This window comes from Stegostoma tigrinum, chromosome 19 (genome assembly GCF_030684315.1).
Source record: "Stegostoma tigrinum isolate sSteTig4 chromosome 19, sSteTig4.hap1, whole genome shotgun sequence".
NCBI classification, from domain to species: Eukaryota; Metazoa; Chordata; class Chondrichthyes; order Orectolobiformes; family Stegostomatidae; genus Stegostoma; species Stegostoma tigrinum.
The window spans coordinates 24451009-24473488 of record NC_081372.1 but is presented as its reverse complement, the minus strand read 5'-3'; the positions used below and the strand labels follow the sequence as shown (position 1 = coordinate 24473488).

General features: G+C 39.9%; 1 protein-coding gene across 7 annotated transcripts in view; it reads right to left on the bottom strand.

Annotated features, from left to right (window-relative positions):
* Positions 1 to 22480, bottom strand: part of LOC125461272 (receptor-type tyrosine-protein phosphatase T) — a 1279761-nt gene that overhangs the window by 411116 nt on the left and 846165 nt on the right. For all 7 annotated transcript variants that reach the window (XM_048549829.2, XM_048549830.2, XM_048549831.2 and 4 more), the window contains 2 exons: positions 19948 to 20057; positions 14632 to 14833 (listed from right to left, as the gene is read on the bottom strand). In XM_048549829.2, coding sequence (XP_048405786.1) covers positions 14632 to 14833; positions 19948 to 20057 — 312 coding nt within the window. The remainder of the gene's footprint in view (positions 1 to 14631; positions 14834 to 19947; positions 20058 to 22480) is intronic.

The window sequence follows — 22480 nt, the reverse complement described above, 5'->3', positions numbered from 1 at the left end:
CTTATTCATTTAAAACTGACTGACTTTTTATTTTTACATTATGTAATTGGGACAGTGGGAAAACCAAAGGAGAAACTGAATGTGATAAAGACAGCAATAAAATAGAATGGGTAATAGAATTTGAGCTGTCCTTACAGATAAACAAGCCTGAAAAAGATCCAAAGGAGGATAGCCATTAAACTTTTGGAATGTGAATGAATAGGATGCATAGAAAAGTCGCAATATCTAGAGATTATAATGTCTTGCTAATACCGTAAGATCATGGGAATCTGGGGCTATCCATAGTAGTGCCCAACATTAAGTAGGTGTCCCACAGGATTGGGTGTTTGGATTAGGGGGACGGAAAGTAACTATGCTATTTGATTACCGTAACACAATATGTATAAAAATGCTTTACTTCTTCATAAAAACATAGGGTATGTCATTGATCTATCTTCCAAAGCCAAGTTCAGGGAAGATCCTTTGGCCCTCTTTCTGCATAAACCAGTTTCTGCTTGAATAAACATCTTCCACTTGGCTGAATCCTGCCTCCTGACTCTTTATCCCATGTCAGGAAACATGCTCCTGCAGGAATGTTACTATATTGGAGTTAGTTAGTAATAGGTACTGTATTTAATTTTCAGTTAAATTTTCTGAAAGTTATGTTATTCTAAATTCCTGTTTAGTTTGTTTGTATTTTAACTATTGTGTTCAAATAAATTGGGTTTTGTTTAACATTGAGTAGTTTGACCAGTCACATCACATCTGGAACATCTTCACATCTGCCATTAAAATAAGAAAAAGTTGGGGTCTGGGTTACTTTCTTGAAATATTTTGCAGGGGGAGGTCTGGTCCATAACACTAGTAAAATGATTATCTGTGACTAATACTTCTAGGAGTCCATGTATTGCAAAAGATGTGCACAGTGTTTCTATTGATGTCCCTGTGTTTGATTAATGAACTCAAAGCACGTCCAGCTACTTTCTGTGGGTGTCCTCAATGACTAAGAACATTGAGCCAATGAAAGGACCTGTATAATCGATGTGTAACTGAGTCCAGGGTTCACCTGCCATTCCCATGAATGTAGGGGAGCTACTGGTGCTAACGCTGGGCACTGCCCCACCAATGCAGCTATGTCAGCATCCAGTTCTGGCCACCGGACACAACCTCATGCCAACATCTTCATTTTGGAAACCGCTGGATGACCCTGGTAGAGTTCAACCAATATCGGGACAATCAATCTTGCTCCCCATAATAATGTCATCCTCTACTGTAATCTGGTCTCTCCAGGTCCCAAAAGGTTTCATTTCTGGTTATGACGGCCTTCTGGTTTACCCCATCACCACTAGCTGTTTCAGTTTTTCAAGGACTAGATCTTTCTGACTCTAAAGACTGATATTGCCAGCTGTGACCAGAGGTGTGTCCAGAAAATTTAAAACCATTACAGACTCTTCCAGTGGTGGTATCTCCAGTGGTGTTCCTGCCAGTGGGAGGCAGCTCGATGCATCCACGTTTGCTACTTGGCCTCCAGGAAATTGTTCCAACTTGTTTACGCAATTGTACACCATTAGTATTAGAGCACACCATTGAATTCAGCCTGACGCTATGAGCGGCACTGGCGTGTTCTCTTTAAGTAGAGCCAGCAGGGTTTTGTGGTTCGTTATTATTATAAATTTATGTTGATAAAGGTATTGTTTGACTTTACAAAGTGTGCACTCTCCTGGATACTGGTCTATGGGTTCTCATACTTAATTTAGGTCCAGTGGGACTCTTTTGCTATCTCAAGTCTGAATACCATCAGCAACTACAATGGCTTGCCAGTCAAGATCATGAAGAAAATTATAACCATTTGGCCAAAGCTTGACTATGTTTTGGGGTTTTGTTGCAGGCTAATCTAGAGTCCCTCTGTTCAGGATATGTCCTGAGCAAGGCTGTGCAATTGCTTTTATTCAAGTAGTGTTCCCCAAACTTGGTCAGACTAGTGAGGGTGTTCAGTTCCATCAGAATACCCTGCAACTGCTCCGCTTGCCACATTTTCCAATGATAAGGCCTATTATAGTGTCTGTTTGAAGTCCAGTTGGGCTACAGCTAGTAGATGCGATTGCATTGTTACATTATTAATTCCTCATACCAAATGGTCACTTAGTAGCTCATTAAATGTTAAACCATGTTCCTCCCAGTTATCTTATCCTCGCCAAAAATTTTGGTATGGACTTCCCTCATTCTCGAATTGCTGAATAAAACCAATAGAATCTAAGAATTTGAGGAAACGTGGGGTCATAATATTCTTTAACTAAATCTGTCAACTCTTGAAAACTTTTAATATATGTTGCCTCAGAGAAATTTAAGCTCCTAATAATCAAAAAAGCTGCAGGCCCACAAACTGTCAGGAAAATCGTTCATTGCTTTTCTTCTGCCCTGATATCATTTCCCAAAAAAAACCATATTCTTCCCTCATTTTGGGCCCAGTCTTCGATGGCAGGATCAAATGTGTCTAGCTTCCCGAATAACGGCATAATGCCAGAAACGGTCACCCCAACTGAAAGACAAATGTTGTGAGCAAATGTCTTTAGGAGTTTGCTTTTCTCTTGTCATCACTGAATTAACTCCACAAAGGCTGGTACCCCATCACCAGTCACCCTTTAATTATAGGTGGGGAGACTTTGACACTGATCCAACTCCCTCAGAGCATGCTGCCAGTGAGCAGAATGTCTGACCAGATTAACAGCCCCAATCAAGGAACTCGTTCTATGAGATTGACTTGTCTGAGCTCATTACAATCACTACGCCCACGAGTGAATAAAAAACATGTTGCTGTAACATATTGTCATGGACAGAAAGTTGGTTAGCTAAAAGGAAACAGAGAGTTGGCAGTTTGCAAGTTGTAAAGAGTGGTGTACCACAGCAATCGGTGCTGGCATCTCAGCTTTTTGCATGATAATATGCCTTTTTTTTGCAATAATCTTTGATATGGCAGCTCATCAAACAGTTGTGCAAATATGACAGCTCAAAAAGATCATTAAAGGATTTGTAGTCTTTGATGTGTGAATATGAATGAAGTCTGTTTGTTTTTAAAAGGTATTAAGCAGTTGAAGAGATGTAAACATTTTAAACAGACTTTCATGAATGGCAGTGCTTTACTTTATTATTGTGAAGACTGTTACTGATATTTGGAGCTTAATTTATCTCAGTGTTGCTCTGTGGTCTGTCTGTAATGGATATTAGCTGAGTTAGTATGGAAAGTATAAGGGCCAAGAGCGGTGGATATGTTGATATGCATGAGTATAGATGGGGCATAATGATTGGGTAGGATGAGAGAGACAAAGTCCCAGAGAACAATGGCATATTTTTGAATTTGGTGTTCAGTCACAGATTTGGCTTTACTTGAAGCTGCAGCAACAATAATAAATTTTTAAAAAATGTTGAGCAGTATTAATCCCACACTGATGAAGAGTCTAGACCTGAAACGTCAGCTTTTGTGCTCCTAAGATGCTGCTTGGCCTGCTGTGTTCATCCAGCTCCACACTTTGTTATCTCAGATTCTCCAGCATCTGCAGTTCCCGTTATCTCTTAATCCCACTCTTAGCTTGACAACAAATTTTAGGACAATGTTACGATGAGCTACAGGCAGCTTAGAAATTTTAGACAACATACTTTGTTGACCTATAATAATGTCTTTCAGAAAGATGAAGTTCATAAAGAATTTGTAATCAGTAGCGATTTTCAATTTACACCACTTATGATTGGACATATGCCCAAATACTTCAAATACTTTTGGATGTTCAGAAAATATAACTTTAAATTTAAAAGACAGTTACATAACCCATTATCTCCCTACTGAATGAATGAATGAATGAATGATTTTATTGTCAGGTGAATTTTACAATGAGGAAAACAGTGAAATACAGTGAAAACTTTTTTGTTGGTCGCCTCAATCCAGCGCCATTTTGAATAGTTCTGAGATACAGTATAAACAGAGTCCATCAGTCCTGAGCCAGCTTATCATCAACAATACCTGTGCTGCCATCCATCCTCCACTACCCTGACCCAACCAATGTTGAAGTTGCCACCCTTCAGACACCATCTTTTGCCACTGGGCTGATATTCTTTTGCCATTGCCTTACTGGCACGTGCACTGGACCAATCAATGCCAGAGTCTCATCTCTCACCGCTGGGCCCATCTGCTGTGATGCCTTTCCACCACTGCTTCACCATTGCCAGTGCCTGACCCAACCAACAAAGTCGTCAATCTTCAGGTGCCATCTTTCACCACTGGGTCTATCTTGCTGTTGTCACCTCTGCCACTGTCGCAGCCACGGGCCATGTGCTCACCCCAGGTAGTTACTCAAGTCCAGTCTGGGTTCACACGCCACTGCCACACCGGGCCCATTCGAATCTGCACTGGGGTTCTCCACTGTTGCCAAGCTCAGGACAACAAGTTTGTAAAAAGAAAAAGAAAATAAGGAAAGAAAGAAAAGAAAAGCAGTCAGAACAGACGAGCCCTGGCTCAGGAGCACTAGTCCACAGCCATCTTGATGATGGGGCAATGGGGAAGGGCTGGGATTATAAGAACAGAATATCATTTAAATAGAGAGGAAATACTGTGGTACTGAGGAATCTGTGTGACTTTTCAAATGAATCACAATAACTTGCTATGCAAGTAACAAGTAATCAGGGAGGCAGATGGAATGGAGTCCTTTATATCAAAGGGCACCAAGTATAAAAAGTAGGCAGATGTTACTACAACTCTAGAAAGCATTGGTGAGATCTCACTTAGAGTACTAGGTATAGCTTTGGTCTCCTTACTTAGGGACGGATCTACTTGCTTTGCAGACGGATCAAAGAAAGTTCATTGGGCTGATTTCTGGCTAAGGGGGCAGTTTCTCATGAAGTTTAGCAGGTTGGGCTTTTGATGAGTGGAGTTTAGAAGAATAATTGGTGATCTCATTGAAACTTGGAAGTTTCCGAAGGAATTAACAATTCAGGTATGTTTCCATCATGTGGAGGGTCTAGAACTAAAATTAGGGGACCAATTTTAAAGTAAGGGTCACCCATATAAGACAGAACAAAGGGTTTTTTTTCATCAAAGTACACTATTAGTGTTTGGATTTCTCTTTAACCCAAGATCAGTGGAGGCTGCATCATTTAATATTTTCAAGGCAGGGAGGAAATCAAGAGTTATGGAAAGCAGGCAAGGAAAGTGGAGTTAAGGACATGATCAGATCAGCTGTGATCTTATTATATAGTTTTTATTGCCCATCCAAGAGGGCAATAACTACATTGCTGTGGGTCTGGAGTCTCATGTAATCTAGGCCAGGTAAGGACGGTAGTTTCCTTCCCTAAAGGACATGAGTAAACTGGATGGGTTTTTCCCAACAATCAACAATGGATCCCCGCTCATCGTTAGACTCTTAATTCCGTATTTACAGTCATAGGTTCTCTAGGTACCCCTTCACACATTGTGAGGAAGGAAAATGAGAATGGACGATAGTCACCCTTTTGGAAGGGCAAAAGAAATCACCCCAACTGAGACAGGTGGCTTAGACTCAAGTTACACAAGAGGTTAGCAACTCTAATAAGCATCAACACAGCAGGAACAAATGCAGGAAGAGGATGAAAGATCTCCTGTGCTCTGCAAGGGCAAATATCATCAGCTTCTTACTGCATTCTCATTCTTCAGGGACCAATACTGATTCAAACTCCTTACTGTACAGTCGTGGTACACTGACATGTTCATCTGCCTATCCCAGGCATGGCATGCAATTTAGCTGTAGTTAGTCATGTGTTGTCAGCACCTTGCAGCACACTGTGATTCAGCTCATTCATTGGTCCACAGGAGCATCAACTCCATGCCCATCTGAAATACAACACCGCCCTGATGGAAGCTTACCCCACCTACACCTCCAGACTGTCCGGAGGACATAATGGGCTCTACCAAACCCTCCTCTCCCTGGATGGACTTGAGATCTCTCCCTAATCTGATTGGGGCACAGTAACACCTCCCTACACCCAAACTCTATTCCCAACAATCTGACTGCAGCACCAGCAATGGAGAAGTGTAGACTGGCTGCGGCACAACACAGTTCCAACCCTGACTGACTGGAGTACCCTTTTCCCTGACTTATCCTGCTTCCCTTTCATGGCTCCGTGCTGTTCAGCCAGATGAAGCCCTGTCCATTCCGTGAGTTAAAACTCGCTATTCAGCCATAAGTGCCTTCCTGTTTACAATGTGCACAAAGGCATTATTTTGAGTCATAAACTGTACCCCCATCTGCCACATGTGCAAATGCCTGGCCCCTGCAGCTATTAGCTATCCCTCTATTTGTCGTGAATCAGTTGGGCTTGGAGAGGACTCAGGAAGATGGGTTGTTCTTTTCTGCATGGATGCATTGGATTTACTTAGAGAAACAACGACCAAATGGACTGCAAGCATAATTAAATACTGATTCTGACCAATGTAACTGTCCAGGTACACACTTCTTTCATACTTTGTAGGGTCCTTGAAGCATCAAATTTCTCATTTGGGTATGAGTTATTAAGAAGGTGAATTAATTCCAGCGAGTTGTAGTAGTAACGAGTTACAAATTCATGCAGGTAGGTTTCTCACCATCTGCTGATGACATACATGGCCACCACCTGAAGGAGAAGAGGTTTCTCTTGATTATGGGAATTGCATTCTGCCACGATTCTCACGAGGCATCATATTTTTAACAACATTAGGAGATGTAATATTCTAGAGTAAAAGCCCTCCGTCTTACTCTCCATTGGTCAGCAAGTTGATCTGAGTCAGTCTGATGAGTCAGGACAGTTCCATGTGACCAAGCTACGTTTTAAAAGTATGCATATTACTCAAACAGAACGTGTAAGTCTGAAATATCGTTTCAGTTTACACAGAGTTGTTAATAAAGTTTAAGAAGTCTGTCTCAACAAAAATCCAGCTCTATGTTATATGTTACAGAAGCTGACACATAGATAAACATATTGCATCAGTGAGAATCTGACTTTTGGCCTCTCTCCCAATTAGGTTCACCCGCCTGCAATTCTTCTTGTCAATGGCATGACTGAAAAACCCTAGCCAAAGTATGCCATCATTTTCCACATAGGATCATCATTCATTATTGCCATTAAATATCAAATGTCACAACTATTAGCAATATCTCAATGCGAAAGGATGGCTCAAATTCATGAGTATAGTAAGTTAAGACAGTTAGCTGATTCTAATTTTTCATCAAATTTTCTTCAAAGGAAACACAGATTGGGAGGGGGAAAAATGAACATGCTTCCACAGTGCTTTCAAGCAAAGTTTTAAGCTACTGTTTGAGGGGCAGGTCTCCTGAATGTATGATCACAACTGTATAATCCAAGGATATATCTTTAAGTCCGTTCATCTACATTAGCCACGAGTGACTGTGATCCATAACATTTTTGTATGACATCCTTGTCAACTATTTTAATAGAGCTGTTAACTTGTCTGAAACAAATAGGATAAGCTGTTGTTAAAATAACAGGTTGGATTGTCTTTTGAATACATTCAGCATTTCTCCTTGACATTATAACAGTCATTGCTAGCTGATGTTCTTCTTTTCAATTTATATATTTAGGATTGTAGCTAATGATAAATTGCATTTTGGGAAAATGTCACAGAACAGGAACTGCACATATATAATTTCTACACTTTGTAAATTAAACTTATAGTCACGTGACAAGAAAAAGTAAATGTAGGAAATATGAAGTACAGCTAAATTGTCCATAACATCCAGGGATGTACAAGTGGATTAACCTGGGAAATGCACAAATACAGGGACAGGGGTGGGGGGGGGCGGGGGGGAGTGAATGCAGGTGGGATGCTCTGCAGAGAGCTGATGTGGAGTCGTTAGGCTGAATGGCCTTTTTCCACATTACGGGGATTCTGTAGACTTGAAGGGACCCCAACGTTGAATTTGATGTGAGCAGTGCTGAGCTTGATTTCCATAAGGCAACATTTGGTGACACTGTTACTTTGGCGTGACTGCGTATCATGTGCGCAGTCCCACGCCCCGCATCATGCGCAAAAGCCCACTCTGCATATGTGCACAGAAACAGTGTAGGCTTGAAATTGGAATTCAATAAGCTTGGAGGGGTAGATGTGTCTCCCTCGAGCACAGTGCACATGGTTCTCATTTGCAGCCTTTGAGTAATGTGATTATGAATTGAATTTTCTGAGCTAGTGCGAAAGGGCAGTTCACCACAGAGTGAAAAAGAGATTCCAAGTTAAACGGGAAGAAGAAGATCACAGAGAGTGGTGTTGGGTTGGGTGTGTAGCTTGGCATGGCCATGTCAATAGCAAGCCAGAAGATCTTTGTGGCAAGGTTAGGAACATTCATGTTCCTTTGTGCTTCCAGAGTATCCTGCAGTTGTCTCTTTAAGAGACGCTGGTTGGTCCCTCAATGCATAGCATCAAAGCGTAGAGTGTTTACAGTGCACACTGTCCCCTGATTAAAACTATGGTGGGATTTTTAAAATGATCATTGTATCCTAATGTGCATCTTAAATACAGGATTCCACCCTAAAAATGGCAAACTTTCTGGCAAATGATTTCCATCATTTCCAAATTCACAGCATCCAATGTTAGAATTTAACTACTACTAAAAATGCTGTTCTACAGTATTTCATAACTATATTACAATAACCCCAGACATTAATCCAATCAGACGATCTAACAGTAATAAAATTATACCTTGAAAACAATATTTGACAATTGTCTCATGTTAGCTCAATTTCCTTGTCATTGACCATGCAAATATCTAAATCCCACATCAATTAACATTTACAATGTTGCAGTGAACAGTCTTATCAGTTTATACTGCAGTAAACGTTCAAAGGAAATGTGATGTACAAGAAATTATACAGCTAAATATTACAAAATTACAAACTGACATACTTTACTACTAATTATCCATGAAAGTCATTTATTATTGAGAAAATAATTCTGTAACTTGCTGACAGGCTTTAACCACCATCTTCTGCCATTACAATGTTACTCATTTTTGGAAAGCATCCTTAATTGTTTTTGAGAAGGTGATGTTGAGACTTCTCCTTAAGCTTATGCAGTCCATGTGGCGAAAAGTACACCCCCAGTGCAGTTTGCATTGGTGGTTCCAATACTTCAATTCATTGAAATAACCTTGACAAATTGAGAACATCACGTGGAACGTACATAATGGGGCTGCACTATATTAGTGATGGAGGGAGTGAATTTTTAGGTGAATGAATAGATTCATGCTTCACTGTGTTTGCAGTGTCCAAGGTATTTGTCTTTGTGGGTCCTATTACATGATGTTCTCTACAATTATGGTAAAATTTTAACTTTGCTCCACTGGGGAGCCTTATCCATCAAAAGTGTGGACTAGAAATTTAGGTGCAATTTCCCAATCATTTAAATTAATGGTCAGAAAACAGTACACAACACATGCCTAGATTTCTGATATGTGCTTCCAATAGCTAGAAGCCTATTGGTAAGTTGTTATTTCTGAAATAACTAATTAGTTTTGTGGATGAGGCTGACCCTGGAGATTCAAGTCTGAAAATTACTTCTGTACATTTTAAATGCATTTTCCCGTTAATTTGCATAAATTTCAGCTGCTGGTGTGAGCAGATTTCAATGACTTGCTTTCAGATTCGTCACTGATGATGGAATTACACTCAGCACAACCTTTTCTAAATGTTCAGGCTTATTAAGTCTTAAACTGGGCAATCAGCAAAGAAGAAAGAAAGGAGACATTTGAATGTTGTTGTTTGAGTTTTGAGGACTAGTTTATCAGAGTTCAAGGGAGGCAAATGAATTTGACCTATTCCCTGTTGTTCCTAACAAATTTTTCAGTTTGCTGGACACAATGCAAATCATCTAGGAATTGAAAATTAATTTTGAGTGAGAGAACGCTAATAGTTTCTAAGATGCTTAGTCAGAGAAAATTCTATTTGGGGAAGCAGTTGTAACATGTATAATCTGTGTTTTCAAAAGACAAAATGGATTTCATGTGCCACAGGGTAAGGGTTAGCCTTTTAGAATAGAGCTGCCCCACTGAAATACTTTCGGCTGGTAGGGATTGACTACATGCATAATGTAATTTTTCCACTTGTGGACACAACTTCCTTTCCTTCTTTAATCTATGCCACATAATGGTGATTTCATAAGAAATGGTCCGAACTAAAAATGAAGCACTTCCTTCTTCTAAACAAAAGGATCCAATAGATATGTCAGTTAGTGGAATAGCAAACTTAAATATTAAGAAAGAAGGCAAAAGCTTTAATCAGGGCCTGACCTTCTACTTCCTCCTAATAAAACTGAACATTCTAGAATCTTCTCCTTTCGGCCAATCTACGAAACTTTATTGGAAGGAAAACTGAAATGTTATGTATCCACTGATGGACTATGGTTATTTTAACTGACAAGAAATCAGAGTTAGTCAAGGATGATTTCACACCGTTGCTTCACATTGCAGAGTTACCATCTATCACATGACATGCCAGTATTTTTGTTTGAAGAATACATAACTAATCTGTTGTTTCTATAGGTATATGCATGTTAATCTTGCATCTGAACAATAACGTCCAGCATGGATGGATATTAGAGGGTGGGGGGAGAGAGATAATAAAATGTGAGGCTGGACGAACACAGCAGGCCAAGCAGCATCTCAGGAGCACAAAAGCTGACGTTTCGGGCCTAGACCCTTCATCAGAGAGGGGGATGGGGGGAGGGAACTGGAATAAATAGGGAGAGAGGGGGAGGCGGACCGAAGATGGAGAGTAAAGAAGATAGGTGGAGAGAGTGTAGGTGGGGAGGTAGGGAGGGGATAGGTCAGTCCAGGGAAGACGGACAGGTCAAGGAGGTGGGATGAGGTTAGTAGGTAGCGGGGGGTGCGGCTTGGGGTGGGAGGAAGGGATGGGTGAGAGGAAGAACCGGTTAGGGAGGCAGAGACAGGTTGGACTGGTTTTGGGATGCAGTGGGTGGGGGGGAAGAGCTGGGCTGGTTGTGTGGTGCAGTGGGGGGAGGGGACGAACTGGGCTGGTTGAGGGATGCAGTAGGGGAAGGGGAGATTTTGAAACTGGTGAAGTCCACATTGATACCATATGGCTGCAGGGTTCCCAGGCGGAATATGAGTTGCTGTTCCTGCAACCTTCGGGTGGCATCATTGTGGCAGTGCAGGAGGCCCATGATGGACATGTCATCAAGAGAATGGGAGGGGGAGTGGAAATGGTTTGCGACTGGGAGGTGCAGTTGTTTTTTGCGAACTGAGCGGAGGTGTTCTGCAAAGCGGTCCCCAAGCCTCCGCTTGGTTTCCCCAATGTAGAGGTAGCCGCACCGGGTACAGAGGGGTTGGGTGGTGTGTTGATATCATGCATTCTTATCACTTTTACTTAATTGTGCCATGGGTTAATCTTTAACTTTTAAGTTTTTGTAGTTCATTTTGAGCGGGATGCAGAACTTTTGATACTAAAATAAAAGCTAACTTACTGAAACCATTGCCTGAATGCTCACCGAGAGTGACAGTCTTAATATGCACGTGTTACAAGCTGAGGTGTCTAGAATTCATGCCTGAGTGAAAGCTCCTTCTTTTTTGTATATTAAACTACTTAGAGCCTGGAATAAAACTCTTAGATGCATCACATTCCCAATTTCAGGTTGGCAGATTGTCAAAATTCACTCCTTTTCTTTAATGATGAATTTCCTTGTCTTGTACCACAGCCTGCCAATAAAAAATGTGTATGAATGCAAGATAGCAGTGGCCATTTAATTTTAATGCCATTGAGATGTGAGAAGTCATTTTGATGCAATTGCACTGTTGTAGTTGAATATGCCTATACCTCTTCCTTCAAGGATATCCCCCACAGTGATATGAAGGAATCTTGTATGAAAGTAATACTCTTCATATTCTTCAAAAAGCTAGGATACTTACATACAACGACTGCAGAAATTCAGGCATTTTGTTGTTTTTATGCTTAAAGAAATATGGAAATGTGGTTATAACACACCATCACTCCTTCTTTGGCTAAATATCAACTTGTCTATGGAAGCTGCAGAAGGAGTAATTATTTTTAAGATTTCTGTTCCACCTCTGACCAAGAATGCGAGTCAGCAATTTTCCTATGGAGTGCACAAGTATATTTCCAGTCTGTCATTGGAGAGATGAACAGTAAACAGATCATTGTAGGTCGCTGCTGCAGCTTTGTCCTTGCCAATATTAATTGCAGTTACCCATTCACAGAATGGAATATATGCAACAGGTTTCAAATTTTCAAATAGGCTTATTTGGCATCCATTTGGGGCACCTGATTATCAGTCTGCTGCTCCTGTATATTCACAGCAGCAGCACTTTGTACTTATTTAATCATTATATTTTATAATACAATCAGTAGAAACAATTGGCAGGTTTGAGCTAAAGATTTAGAAGTCTGTGTGATCTTCTAAGCAATATGAGAGAGAATATCACCTCATTACGCCAGTGACGTTGGGTTGTTCCACATTTGAGAATTTGAGAAGTTGGTTTTGCAATACTCCTTTGGGTTCTGGATGTGAGTTTGCTCACTGAGCTGGATGGTTCGTTTTCAGACGTTTCGTCACCATTCTAGGTAACATCATCGGTGAGCCTCCGGTGAAGCACTGGTGTTATGTTCCGCTTTCTATTTATGTGTTTAGGTTTCCTTGGGTTGGTGATGTCATTTCCTATGTTGAAGTCATTTCCTGTTCTTTTTCTCAGAGGGTGGTACATGGGTTCCAAATCAATGTGTTTGTTGATGGAGTTCCGGCTGGAATGCCATGCTTCTAGGAATTCTCGTGCATGTCTCTGTTCGGCTTGTCCTAAGATGGATGTGTTGTCCCAATCAAAGTGGTGTCCTTCTTCATCTGTATGTAAGGATATAGTAGGTCATGTCGTTTTGTGGCTAGTTGATGTTCATGTAACAAGCCACAAGCCAAACAGAGACATGCACGAGAATTCCTAGAAGCATGGCATTCCAACCAGAACTCCATCAACAAACACATTGATTTGGAGCCCATCCGCCACCCTCTGAGAAAAAGAACAGGAAATGACATCACCAGCCCAAGGAAACCTAAGCACATAAATAGAAAGTGGGACATAACACCACTGGAGGCTCACTGATGATGTTACGTAGAATGGTGGCGAAACATCTGAAAACGAACCTTCCAGCTCAGCAAGCAAACTTACATCCAGAACCTCAACCTGAGCTACAAATCTTCTCAAAACTCGCTAACTCCTTTGGGTTGTCAGGCTTATATGTATAAGTCTTCAATCAATGTACCACATTCTGCAAAGTTCTTACTTTTCTACAACTGTTTATTATAAAATATAATTCCTATAGATCTACTCAAAGCATAAAATTGACAATTTTAAAAGAACATGTATAAATGCCATAAATGCAGTTGTTTAAATGGATGGATGATTCATAATTTATAATGTTAAACTAAATAATTTCGAAATTTGGATTAAGTGAGGTGCAAGATGGTAGCTCTTCCATGACAGTATTTCAACAAAATATTAACTTGCTTGTAAGAAATTTCTTTGATGCATCAAATTCTGCTAGTTATCTCTGTTAATCTCTTTTTCTCTTTATTCTTCGGCCAAATATAAACATGTCTATGGAAGCTGCCAAAGTAGCTTTTGGTTTTAAGGTTTATTTATTTCAACTTTTGTTTTCATAAATATTGTATTCAGCTTCCCCTGCAGCATTCATTGTCCACCAAAACCTTTTGTCACATTTGAGCCAGTGTCAAATGTTTTAGTTAAAAACCTCTGGTACTGAATGAAATGGGTCAAAGTCCCACACCTGAGTACTATCATAAGCTGACATTTTAAGTCTGTATAGATTTTCAGAATGTGTAATTAAGATCGCTTCTGTTTGTTCAAAGAGATATAAAAGATCCAGAGGACAATGTGAAGACTAACAGGAAATTTTGTTGATGTTTTGACCAAAATTTCTTCATCAACCAGCATTGCAAATAATAACAGGCTGTTTGTCTTAGTTGCAGTTTGCAAACCAGCCAGCTCATTTTCCTACGTATTGTGACCCCTCTTCAAAAGTAATTGTTTAGATGCTAGGCTCTTGCTATGTTGTGGTATAAATATATTCCTTTCTTATCTGTTAGGTGAAATTCAAAACAACATTTAAATTCTTACACTAATCTTGCTGAACACTTTGTTAGAAAGTGCCTAACAAACATCTCAATGTGGGAAGCTAAGGAAAAAGGTTATAGAATTCCACAGAGTCTGTGGCATAGATACAGGGCAATATTGAAAGATGAATGGGCAGAATCTCCAGCTATCGGAGTCTAAAACATTTCTGTGTATGTAAACAACAATAGTCACAACACAGATCTTTGCAGGACACCAATTCCCACCAGAATTAGGAAGCATCTTCAAGTTGAACCCTCTGTGTCTGTTTTGTGGCCATCGTTCAGTCCATTCTATTACATAACACATAGTATGTCAAGGAAATCTTTCCCTTGTGCATTCAGAACGTGAAACTCGTTAAGTGAATGCAGAAATATCAAGAATTAAAACTACTTTGATATTTGCCCAATTTTCTGAAAAATATTTCTACAAAACCATGTGCTCCTTACAGTGATCCAATGTTATGGCTTCCTTTCAACTTTACCTGAAATCTTTGTAGTAATTCGGGTGGTAACCGGCAACCCAAATCCTTTCACCGTGCTTGCTCTTATTGTGAAAGAATATGTGGTTCCTGGGTAAAGTCCAACAAACAAGTGGTGTGTCTCATTTCGTTGTTTGAACACCCTCCCTCTTTGGCTTGATAGTTCCACATTAGGGTCAAAGGAACCAGCAGCTTTGTAGGTTATCTAAAAGGAAACACAAGCAATTTTATCAACTACTATTTGCACAAATAAAATTTCTGTAATAACCCATTTGCTATTTGGAGAGTTTTTGAAGCGCTGGTACAAATATGTTATTTCCACCCAGCCTCAGTGTGCACAAAGAAACTCAACTGCTAGTGAATGGGCCCATTACAGTTGCCATTCACATCAGCTGAAGTGGCATGCAGACACTGAAAGACAGGCCCTATAATTTATTTAATAGTGAATTATCTTTATGTGAGCTTCTCTCTGAATTTATTCACCGACTGCAATTTCAAGTGAGCTGTCAAATTATTACAACTTCCATTTTCCTCTTATAAGTTGCTTCTCTTCACATAGTAAAGGAATATGAACATACTAATTTGTGAAAACATAGCATAATTTGGCATTCTTCTTGACGTATCTTCACTTTATAATTTCCACTTACTGGAAAATAACACAGTTCAGACATTGATTTACTCAAGAGGCTTACCACATCACTCACAAAATTTCAACCATTATTTCATCAGATGTTAAAATATTCTCACTTTTAGAAGCAAATATACAGTATTTCATCTGTACATTGAAAAGTGTAACACGATTGCATTTTAGCAGAGATATGTTGTCAATAGAAAAGAAAATGTAGAGAGTATATATATCAGCAAGTGAATGGGAAATGTAATGATATTTTACAGTAATGACACATTTAAAATTCTTGAAAGCTGTACAAAAATATAAAGATGAGATTAAATATAACGATTCATACTTTCAGTATTAGAATGCTGGATATCCTAGTACTCATACAAATAACAGGATAGGCACTTCGTCCTTGCCGTATAAATTTATTGCTTCTCTTCTTGTAGGTTTTCAAAACTCAAGAAGCTAAATATTTATTTTGCTCTGACAAGATATCACTGCATGATTTCTGATGTGGCTCTCAGCATAAGAGAACATAATATTGAGCTGCAATGTCCTAGACAGTGCATTGAAAACTGCAACACAGCAAACAAGCACTTTCATTTGTCTATCAATATTTGTGAAATAAAAAAACATGAAATATAAAAGTAAAATAATGAATGTACAAATTATAATGTGACCAATTTTTATATGTCTATATTTCTATAGTCTGGAAGTTTGTTTTTTCAAATACTGGTATCAGTTGTGGAAAGTAAATGTCATATTCACTCTGTCGATTCTTGAAGTAAAATGTCATGGTACATATAAATTAGAGGATATTTTACAAGGAATTTATGTACAGAATATTATCCTGTAAAGAACAGCATTACTTTCTGTGAAAACAAAGCCAATTCAACATATTATCCCTTTCTATTTCTCACATTGCTTGCATCCAAATATGTTTTCATTTTTCACAAAAATGGAATCATTCAATGTAGTCTCTGGGCCAACAATGAAACAAATAGGTGTCATTTTCCTAGTTTAGAATATGGATTCTGTGCATTAAGAGGCAAAAGTCTGCATTGTACGCTCTCAGTTGGCTCCAAAGGTACTATGCAAAGTGAATTTTGCTTTGCTATGTTTTCCAATGGGCCAGTTCCGAAAGGGCAAAAATGCACCTGAAAACATGTTCCCCTCCCCTCCCTTGTCCACCTTCCACAGGGACAGTTCCCTCCAGGACAGTCTGATCCACACTTCTTTCACCCCCAACACCTCCCCACAACCCTACGGCACCTTCGCCTGTAACCGGCGAAGGTGTAACATCTGCCCATTTACCTTCTCCCACCCCAGAATCCAAGGGCCCCAATGTACCTTCCAGGTGAAGGAACACTTCACCTGTACTTCCCAGAATCTGGTCTACTGTATTCGCTGCTCACAATGTGGTCTCCTCTACATTGGGGAAACAAAGCGTAGACTTGGCAACTGCTTCGCAGAACATCTACATTCTGCTCACAAAAAAGACCCTGAACTACCTGTTTCCTGCCACTTTAATGCACCACCTGGCTCCCTGGCCAACATCTCTGTCTCCAGCTTGCTGCAGTGTTCCAGTGAAGACCAGTGAAAGCTGGAGGAACAACACCTCATTTCCCGCTTGTGGACCCCACAGCCCTGTGGGCTCAATATTGAGTTCAATAATTCTAGGGCCAAAACTCTCCCATGTCCTAGTCCACTCGCCACACACCAGGCCTTGTTACCATATTGCCTGCCACTACACACCCCCTGTTGTTAGTCACTCACAGTCCCCATTAACAACTATTCACCCTCCCAGCCTGATCGTAAGCAACTCCTTGGTCTGTCCAACTGTCTTTCTCTCTCTTTAGGCTCTATCCTATTGTTTATGCCCTACCCCACCCACCTCCCTATTTTCTGCATATAAACTGATGTTTTCCCAACCACCATCAGTTCTGAGGAAGGGACATCAGACCCAAAACGTTAACTCTGTTTTCTCCTTCACAGATGCTGCCAGACCTGCTGAGCTTTTCCAGCAACTTTGTTTTTACAACTGGAAACTAATGTTCATTATTTTCCATTTCCCATTCAGTTGCCAATTATGCTCAAAGGTAATTGAAACTGAAAGAATTGTGGATGCTAGAAATCAGAAACAAATTAGAAATTGCTGGAAAGGTTCAGCAAGGCAGGCAGCATTTGTGGAGAGAAATCAGAGTTAATGTTAACGAAATCTGTTGCAATCCTATAGCCGAACAGTGTCTGTGAACCCTTCTACCCTCAACCTGAAAATATTTGTTACACCTCACAGTGTTATGCAGACGAGGTCACTGCAGCTTCTTATTCAGCGAACTAATTCTTTTTAATTCTCTCTTGGCAGAACAGGCAAGGAGAATGAGCACACAATTTTGTTGAGAGTGTAATTGATTTAAAATGCTGTTAAGTCAAAGATCCTTATAATTGGGGACATGCTGGCAGATACTATAACAGCATTTAAAAATAAATTAACAGGAGATCAACATTTTAATTCAATGAACAAGGCAGATTTCTGATTAATTCGAGAACGGTCCCAATAGAGCTGGTGAGTGCATTTGACATTGATCATTTCTTGGGAAGAGGTGGCTTGGTAGGAGTAAGGCTGGGAAGGAATGCAATGAGCCACTGATTGCATATGCATTGCTTTTTGGGTCCTCTATGTCAACTTTATCATCTATTGAAACTGAAAGAGACTCCGGACCCTCAATGCCAGCAGTTGTGTGAGCACAGACAACAAAACATACAGGTCAAGACCTGGAATTCAGGCAGGAGATACACTATTTCAACTGCATTTTGCACCAACACTGAAGAGTGCCTTTGAGTGACAAAGTCTACCCACTGACGCTCCGTGACATCACTGCACAACTCATGCACATGTGCACAACATACAGATGATGAAAACCACATTGTCACACAAAGTGAGACAACAAAGACGACTGCAGACTGAATTATATCAGACTCTGGATTACAGCAATCACTTCCACTAAAATGTTGAAGGGGAGGCTGCTGAGGGAAACGCCAACTGTCCTGTAGACCTTTGATCAATAATAAACTGGAAGCAGGACTTCCATGCATGTCTCTGATTGGTCAACAGCTATCCTAGCCTTTGAGACGCAGGCATGTGGGACTGGATTGATTTGGGCTCGTGATTGGGTGTCAAGCTGGCAGGTTCCAACACAAAGGCAAGTGGAATTGGGGAGCGGGTGGGTGGGGACGGTGGTCTGTGAGGATTGAGAGGCCATTTTGACTACAGGGAACAATGCTGTGCCAACCTGGATAGGAAAGTCACTTTGGAAACTCTTCCTGGCTAGCTGCTTCCTGGTGTTCTGCTACATGCTGAAAAAAAACACTTGTCGCCTAGGGGACAGCCATTGTCATCAGTTATACAACGAATGGAGCAGCAGGAACATGTGGCTGAAGGAAGAAAAGGAAGAGATAAGGTAAGCTCGAGAACTCTTTTCTAGATACGTTGCTCCTAACAGATTCATCAGAGTGTGATGCCAGCCAAAGCAATTACAATTCCTCATTCTCCAATAATCCCCTATCTTACCTTCCATCTATTATTGAACATCACAGCATAGCTCTGGTGACACGGTTAAAATAAAAAGCAGCCACACTAACTAGCCAATGTACTTGAAAGTACATTCAACGACCACAAATCCTCATGTGAGGTCATTGACCAGCTCGCAACATTGTCTTCCTGTTGTAGGGGCTTGGTTCTTGGCATTTACTGCCACAGCAATATTATCCCATTCCCTTTTAAATACATCTTGGAGGGCCTCATGCAGATACAGGGCATTTCTACTCCTTCCGACTTGTTCCACCAAATACCTTGTGATGAACATTCAAAAACCTTGGGACAAAACGTCTCCCATGTTATGCCATTCCTCGCTTCTTCCTGGTGAACTCATTGCATAACTCAGTAGCACTTGCTTTAACTACAATGTGCTTCCCTTCTGAATGCAGATGGGTGAGCAAGAAGTTTTGATGTTTGCCCCTTGTTGAACAGTGTGTTTAGTTATTTCTAATCACAGATATCAGAACAAAAAAGGCAGCGCAAAGTTGGTGTGCTATGTGCACGTCAATCAAGGCCATAAATTAATCAAGCATTGACCATTTTCTAGAGTTATCCTATTTATCCTATAAAATGTACAATGTAATTTTAACTGAGCTGATTACATAATTCCTGAAAACAACCCTAGAATTCTTTGTTTCTTAAGACAGAAAAAAACTTTATAGATATCTCCTTATTAAGATTGTGGGCTCTACAATGTAATATTTAGCATTAAAAACAATTCCTCTGTTCCAGAGTTCAACACTGTTTTCACCAGCACTATTAGTTACCATGGGACTAAAGATTACAGTATCAACCAAATCAAAATTATTTTATTGATATCATTCATGCTGGGCTGTAACTGTAAACATCTGCATGAATCACAATCAAATGCAATATCCTTTCAAGTATACCAACGGGACAGAAATATTTTTAAGCAATTATCCATATTTAATTAGTTCTGTTATAGCAAGTATTGCTATGGCCTAGTTTTTATAATGATGAATGTCTCTGGTTAGCAAGCATTCTTCAATCCTTCCAGTGCTTCGAGAGTACCTCCCTACAGTTACAAAGTGTCAAACACCCGAAAGGCAAGATAAAGACGGTTGGTATCTGAATGATACTTTACCTCATAGAGGGTAATTATTCCATTAGTTTCATTTGGTGGTTTCCACTGCAGATATATCTTCTCCTCAAATGGACCTCCTTGAATTGATTCCAAGGGCACCAGGTCAGGCACTGTTGGGAAGAAATTTAATAATAAAGGGTAAGAGAATCAGCAGAGTTTACAGAAAAAGAAGCTTCAGTCAACATGACAATGGCTTCTAAGGATTTGAAATCATTTCCAGTTATAACTGCCTCTAAAATGTATTCATACTCATTTATGGCTGATCCCTTTGGATCTCTCCTACGTGTCCATTCTTCAAGTTATTTTGCATAGCTTACTGAATATCTCAGCAAACGTCAATATATGAATCTTAAATAGACAATCAGCAATGGGATGGGAAAACATAAATAGCTGCTATAAGTAGTAAAAAGTTGCAAAATGATCTGCTTTGCAGCTGTCAAATACAAGAGCACAAAGTATCAAGGAGCTAAAATCCATTTGAAGCATGAGATAACAAGGTGCAGAGCTATATGAACACAGCAGGCCAAGCAGCATCAGAGGAGCAGGAAGGCTGATGTTTCGGACCTAGACCCAGAAATTTCTGAAGAAGGGTCTCGGCCCGAAATGTCGGCTTTCCTGCTCCTCTGATGCTGCTTGGCCTGCTGTGTTCATCCAGCTCTACACCTTGTTATCTCAGGTTCTCCAGCATCTGCAGTTCCTACTATCTCTCCATTTGAAGCATTCCGTCTATCAACTCTCTGATTTAGCGTCTGTGAGCAGTTTCACTCATCAATAGAATCATGGAGATGTTATGGTGCAGAAAGAGGCCATTCAGTCCATTGTGTCTGCACTGATTCTCCAAATAAGTATTGTCAATTAGTGCTATTCTTCTGCCTACTATCCATAACCCTGCACAGTTTCAATAAAAATGATCACCTAAGGCCCTTTTGAATGTCAGCTTCAAGGTAATACGTTCCAGACTGAAATCACTCGCTATGTCAAAAGCTTTCTGTGCTGTACTGTTCTATGTCCTATGTTCTATGTTCTTTTTTTCTCACATCACATTTGCTTCTCCAAGACTCTCGTTCTTGATCCTTTATGAATGCGAACAGTTTCTCCCTATCTATTTTGTACAGAAGCCTCATGATTTTGAAAACTAGTAAATCTCCTCTTATCCTCCTTCCTCTCCACCACCCCCAACAAGGAAAACAAGCCCAACTTCTGCAACTTATTTTTGTAGCTGAAGTATCTCATCCATGGAACCATTCTGGTTATCTTCCTCTGCACTCTCTCCAATAAAAATTCACAACTTTCCTGAAGTTTGGCTCCCAGAACATAATACTCCAGCTGATGTTTAACTTGTAAAGTTCAGCATTAACTCCTTGTTCTTTATGTGCCTCTGATAATAAAGCCTATGACACTGTGTGCTTTATTTGCCATGGTCTCCAACTATCCTGCAACCTTTAATGATGTATGCACTGTACACCCAGGTCTTTCAGGTTCCATACATGCTTTAGAGTCATATGTTTTATTTTATATTTTTTCCATGTACCTTGTACCAAAACTGAGGGCATAAAACCTTTTAACTAATATAACTACATCTCTTAAAGCCTATCATCTAAACTCTGTTTCTTCAATTGGGAACTGGGCTTGTAGGGGTGGGGGACAGAATTTAACTGCCAACAGATTGTGGGGTAACAAACCCTTGGTTTCAGTTAGTTCCCTGTACCTAGCATCATTATAACATGATGTGACAGCAAATTTAACTGGGTATCATTATCATGCTGCTGGTCCATTTCCTTACTAGGCACATGGACAAATGGAAAATCTAACATAATCTCCCGTTGCCTTTTATCTTGGTATTCAGCTGGGTAAGAAAACCATGGCAACATCCCTGTTCAGTCCAGCTGAAATTAATATGATGTCCTGATGCTAATAATATTGGTAAATTTGGCCCCTGAGCATCCTGAAATATAGGCACTAGTAAAATCTGGTTAGCTTTCCACCATTTAAATAACTCATCACATTTTAACAAGCCATTTTCCATGCTTTCATTGTGTATGTTTGGAATCCCCAATGTGTTCTTACTGCTTTGTTTACCACATATTTCATTACTTTCTGCCCATAAGCAGCAGCTAAACAATAATATACTTCTATGTGATTTCATTGTATCTCCAATGTCAGAATAGATATGTAAAGTTTGCTAACACGTTCAGTTAAGTTTTAAAATATGTATTTGTTGGGAGGACCCTTCAGCCTGTGATATTTTCATGTAATTTATTCAAATATTTGATAACTAATTTGACATTACACAAACTATTATTAAATTATTCATGGCATTTATGCCGCACGAGAGAAAAAGTGTAATTAAAAGGGTGGTGGCTATAAACCAAAGATAGCTTGCAAATAAGAAATGACCCACTTTAGGGCAAGCAGTAAGCAAGACTTCCTGACACTGGCAAGATTACTGACAAAGAAAGAGCATTAATTTGTTCGGTGGTATGGCAAGACACAAACACAGGTTATTGTAAATTTTCAAATAATCAAACAGGCA